This window comes from Aplysia californica, unplaced genomic scaffold (genome assembly GCF_000002075.1).
Source record: "Aplysia californica isolate F4 #8 unplaced genomic scaffold, AplCal3.0 scaffold00312, whole genome shotgun sequence".
Taxonomy (NCBI): Eukaryota; Metazoa; Mollusca; class Gastropoda; order Aplysiida; family Aplysiidae; genus Aplysia; species Aplysia californica.
Genome location: NW_004797582.1, coordinates 2,415 through 6,826, shown reverse-complemented (window position 1 = coordinate 6,826; position 4,412 = coordinate 2,415). Strand labels below are relative to the sequence as shown.

General features: G+C 47.7%; 1 protein-coding gene across 1 annotated transcript in view; it reads right to left on the bottom strand.

The window, feature by feature from the left end:
* Positions 1-4,314, bottom strand: part of LOC101857191 (mucin-17) — a gene marked incomplete at its 5' end in the record, with an annotated part of 19,776 nt that extends 15,462 nt beyond the window's left edge. The window contains 1 exon segment of the mRNA XM_013084704.1: positions 296-4,314. Within this exon segment, the coding sequence (XP_012940158.1) occupies positions 296-4,314 (4,019 nt within the window).
* Positions 4,315-4,412: the final 98 nt, after the last annotated feature.

Genomic DNA, 4,412 nt, shown 5'->3' with positions numbered 1-4,412 from the left:
CCCCTCTCTCTCTCCCTCGCTCTCTCATCTCATCTCCTTTTTTCTCTTTTTTTCTCCACGTGTTTGCATGTGCTTGAGTATATGAAAATGCGTTATGATTTTGTGCGCCTCAACGTGTTTCTGCTTCAATCTGTTTCTCACCTTATATTCCATCCGGCGCCCTTATCTAATTTTCCGTTCTTTATCCATACCATTAGTACAACTTACTCTTAAGGTAATCCCCCCTCCCAATCCCATTTTTAAACACTAATTTCCAATTTCTTCTATTCACACTCATCCCTATTTCGTCACTCACCGTCTCCGCCTGTGCGCCCCAGGTCCTCGGTAGTCTTTGGTGTGACTAGCAGCGTCCCGTTGCCAAGCAACCCAACAGTACTCGCCCCCACGAACTGATCCGTTTTGGAAGGACGAATACCGATAGAGTTCGTCGTAGCGATTCCACTGTCACTGAACGTATCGTTGTAACTTCTTACATTAGAATCGACACTGCTTAATGTATCGTTTCCCAGAATGGCCGAGGACAGCGTTGAACCGAAAGTGTGTGACTGGGACTTCAACGTTGTTGTTGCGGTCAGTGATGATGGTGATGAAAGTGATGGGGTCGATAACGGCGTCGATGAAGGATTTATGGAGACACCAGGTGTGAAGGATGACTCAATCGTCATGTCTGTGCCCAGAGGAGGCACATCGTTAGCGGGGGAATCGCCCCCCTCCGCGCCGTAGTCTGTGGAATTCCCGGACCCTGTTGGAAGGGGGGAGGGGGAGGAGGAAGGCACGATGGTGGGTGTCATGACCCCGGAGACTACCGGAGACGGCGTGAGCTCACCTGGAACAAACCTGGGGGTCAAGGTCGGTTCGGGTAACGCTGGAGGTGTTGGTGTCGTCGCCATTATGGGCGTGGCATGGGGCAAGGGAGACGTGGTCGTCGTTGTTGATCCCTCTAGTTGTGTTTGTGTTACAGTGGACTGGTCAGCCATTGTTGGTGGTGTTGTCACCTTTTCTGATAAAGGAAAAAGCAACAAAGAGCTTTCTAACTCAGGGAGTTGAGTTTCACGCCCAGGTTCCTGTTTTGAAGAAAACAGGTTTGAGCTTCTGCTCTCTGGAAGTATACTTACAGAAGCGATGATAGGTAAAGTCGTTTCAGTTTGTATGCCTGTGACAAAGGAAAAGGAATTTTCTCTGACCACGCTGGGGCTTATGGGGTCGTGGGTGGGTGTTGTGTACCGAGGGCTAGATGTCACTGTACTCTTTAGGTATGTTACAATGGCGTCACTTTGTGTAGAGCTGATATCATTGTCATCAGGTATAAGAGCGGTGTAGAGCTCACTGAGGAGCTCAAGAGAAGTGACGGGGTCTGGTTGTCTATGAGAGGGGAAAGGGTTCACGTTCTCTGCTGTCTTTAAAGCAGGGCTGAGTTTTGAGTGTGGAAACGCACTTGGACGGTTTGCCCCTACTGAGACAGAATGTTCGAAAGTTGAAAAATAACCGGAATCAGAAAGTCTGATCACTCCGCTGGATTCAGCTTCGTTTTCTTGTTGTTGGAAGAAGTTTGTTTCATAGATAAATGGTTGTGTAGGAGAGGGTTGTAGGTTTTCACTCTGAGTTTCCAACTTGGCTGAGTTAGGCTGAGAAAACTCAGAACTTTTACTCACTTCTGACTGCCAATACTGATCACTTTGTGACTGTCTGGATTCTTCTGAAGACCGGCCTTGCTCGTTTTGAGATTGACTGACTGGTATCTCGCTATTATCTTCAAAAGCAGATACCAACTCAGTGCTTGAGGGAGACGGGTTCAACTCTGGTCTAATTGAGTGATTGGCGAGGACTGTATCAGATTCGTGGGCAGTGGGGTCTTGTTTTGTCTGAAGAACACTGTGATATGACGAGGGGGGGACAAGGGGCGGAGTCTGAGACGAGAGCAAAAAGTGTCTGAAAGTGTTAACACTGGGAACTACAATGTAGACAGATCTCGATGGTTCAACGGTTGTGTAGGAGTCCTTTTCCGGTGAGGAGTTCGTGACTTGGGTTTGGTGGTGAACATAAGTTGATTCCAATTTATTTGGAACTAATGTTTGGTAGTTGTATCCTGTTCTTTGACTCTGAAAGTCAGTTGATTCTAATTTTCCTCGAGCAATTGTTTGAGAAGGAGACAGGGGTGTGGTGTGACTCGTGAGCGAGCTCAAGTCCACGAGCTGTGATTGGACAACAGACACCTTAGGACGAATACTGGATGATGACGTAGCCGTGACGTCTTGTGACGCGTCCAGGCGTGGAGAAGACGCGTCATGGTAGATGACAGATGATGATAATGACCACGACGACGATGATAAGGATGGAAGGATTGTAGGTGTCAAGGAAACGTGTTCTGAGTGACTGGGAGCTTCTGGGGTCTCCGTAACTACAAAGATATCCTCCTGACCCTGGCTTTGAACTGTTGATACGTGCTCTGTGGACTGGGAAGACAGGTCATGGGTATGTGAGGTCAGTCTGTGAACCTGAGATTCTGGAAGGTTTGCGTTCGAAACCACTAACAGTCCTGGGGTAGCTAACACAATGTGAGAAAGAGAGCCACTAGAATCTTCTGGCGCCCGCAAAGAAGAAATCTTGGGAAGTGAAGGCGAAGTTTCCTGTTCTTTACGGGTTCTAACCAGAATTTCACCGGTGAAGTCGTCGTTGCTTTGAGATATGAGATATGTTGATGACGATGTCAAACTGTGTTCACTTATCACGCTCAAAGTGTTCTCGTATATCCCAGAGACGAAGGACGGGGACAAGAGTACGACGTCACTCTCATCGCCCAAAGGACTAACAGGTGTGTGAGGAGAAGGTGGATTGGGGACTGAGATCGAGAGATGGCTGGCTTGAGAGTATTGATAGCTTTTGGATGACTCGGGAAATGTTAGGACCACGCTTTGAGATTCGAAAACTAAGCGCCGAGTATTCTCAACTGGTGCAAAAGAGTGTGCACTCTGTGTCTGTTCGAAATGAGGAATCTTTGGTGAAAAAGTTTGAAACAAGTCGTTGTCGTGGGTTCTGTTAGTTTCCTCTTGCTGGATGTGTGGAAGGTAGGCGTGCCCGAGACTTGACACAAAGTACTCAACCGAAGTATTTAAGCGTAGACTCGAAGAATCACTGAGTAGGTTGATAGTGCCGCTGAATTCACTAAAAGTAGGCGACGTTGATAAATCCCAATGGAAAGACAAGTGGACTTTAGAAACACTGTAACCGGTAGTAGGGATATCGGATGATGGGAATGGGTTCTCTTCCCCAGAATTTGACACGGGTCTAAAACTAGTTATTGACACTGTGGGCGAGGGGAGGGGTGGGGTTGCGCGTACAGCATTAGAGGTGGTCAAAATTCTTGAACTGGGCACGTCCCTTAAATCTCTAGTATTGTGAACAGAATCCGAAGATGCTAAGACATTAACATTCTCTGCAGCCTCCAGCAACTGAGAAGTTGGGGGACTATTCAAATCTTCGGAACTTTCCCTTGGTTGTGAAAGGAACCCCACATCAGGATTTTCTGAACTATCTACTGACTGCGAAGTCTGCTCAACAGTAACATCTTTTCTGGTTTTTATAGACTGTGAAGTCAACACATCCTGTAAGTCCCGGCTATCCTTCAAAAGCTGCGAACTCCGCACAACTCCGATATGATCTCCGTCTTCGAACTGAGAAGTCGAAATAATCTCCGAATCCTGGTCACTGTCCGAAAACTGTGAAGATGACAGAGACGCCTTTAAATTCTGAATGTCCCTCTCAAACTGTGAAGTTGACGCAACACTTAAATCCGAATCACTTTGCACTGTTTGAGAATTTGCCCCGACATCGTGAACACTACTGCCAAACTCAAACGATGGCGCTAGCAGAGTATTATTCTGTAAAGCTCCAAGGAGCGGACGATTCCAAACCTCGTTGAGAGATCTCTGTGGAAGATCTCCGGACCTCTGTGTTCTCTCAGTGAATGTGTTTGTTTGTCCGGTGTGTTGGGATACGTCACTATAATACAATGACTGAGAGTTTTGTTTTTGGTAATCCGTCTCGTGGGGAGTGAAATAATTCGAGGATGGTGAGGGAATTTCGGAGAAAGAGCGAGAAGGGATGACAGGCTCAACCAAGCGTGTCGTCGACTGAAAGGTCACGTGATGACCCTGGGCTACTGGCCTGGGTCCTGGTGACGACGACGAGGGGAGAGCCAGGGAATCTGAAGGGTCATCGGTGTCCGTGGAGTACTGGTGGTACTGGTGGTGGTGGTCAGCGGCCGTGGAGTGGTGGTCAGTCTCGCCGGTGGTCACTGGAGATGTACCGAGTGACCTGGGGAAGAGATTAGAGAGAGGAGGAGGAAATTACAGGTGATCTGAATATGTAGATGTGGTGTAAATGACAGGGGTGGTTGTTTTTTGTGTGTTGTG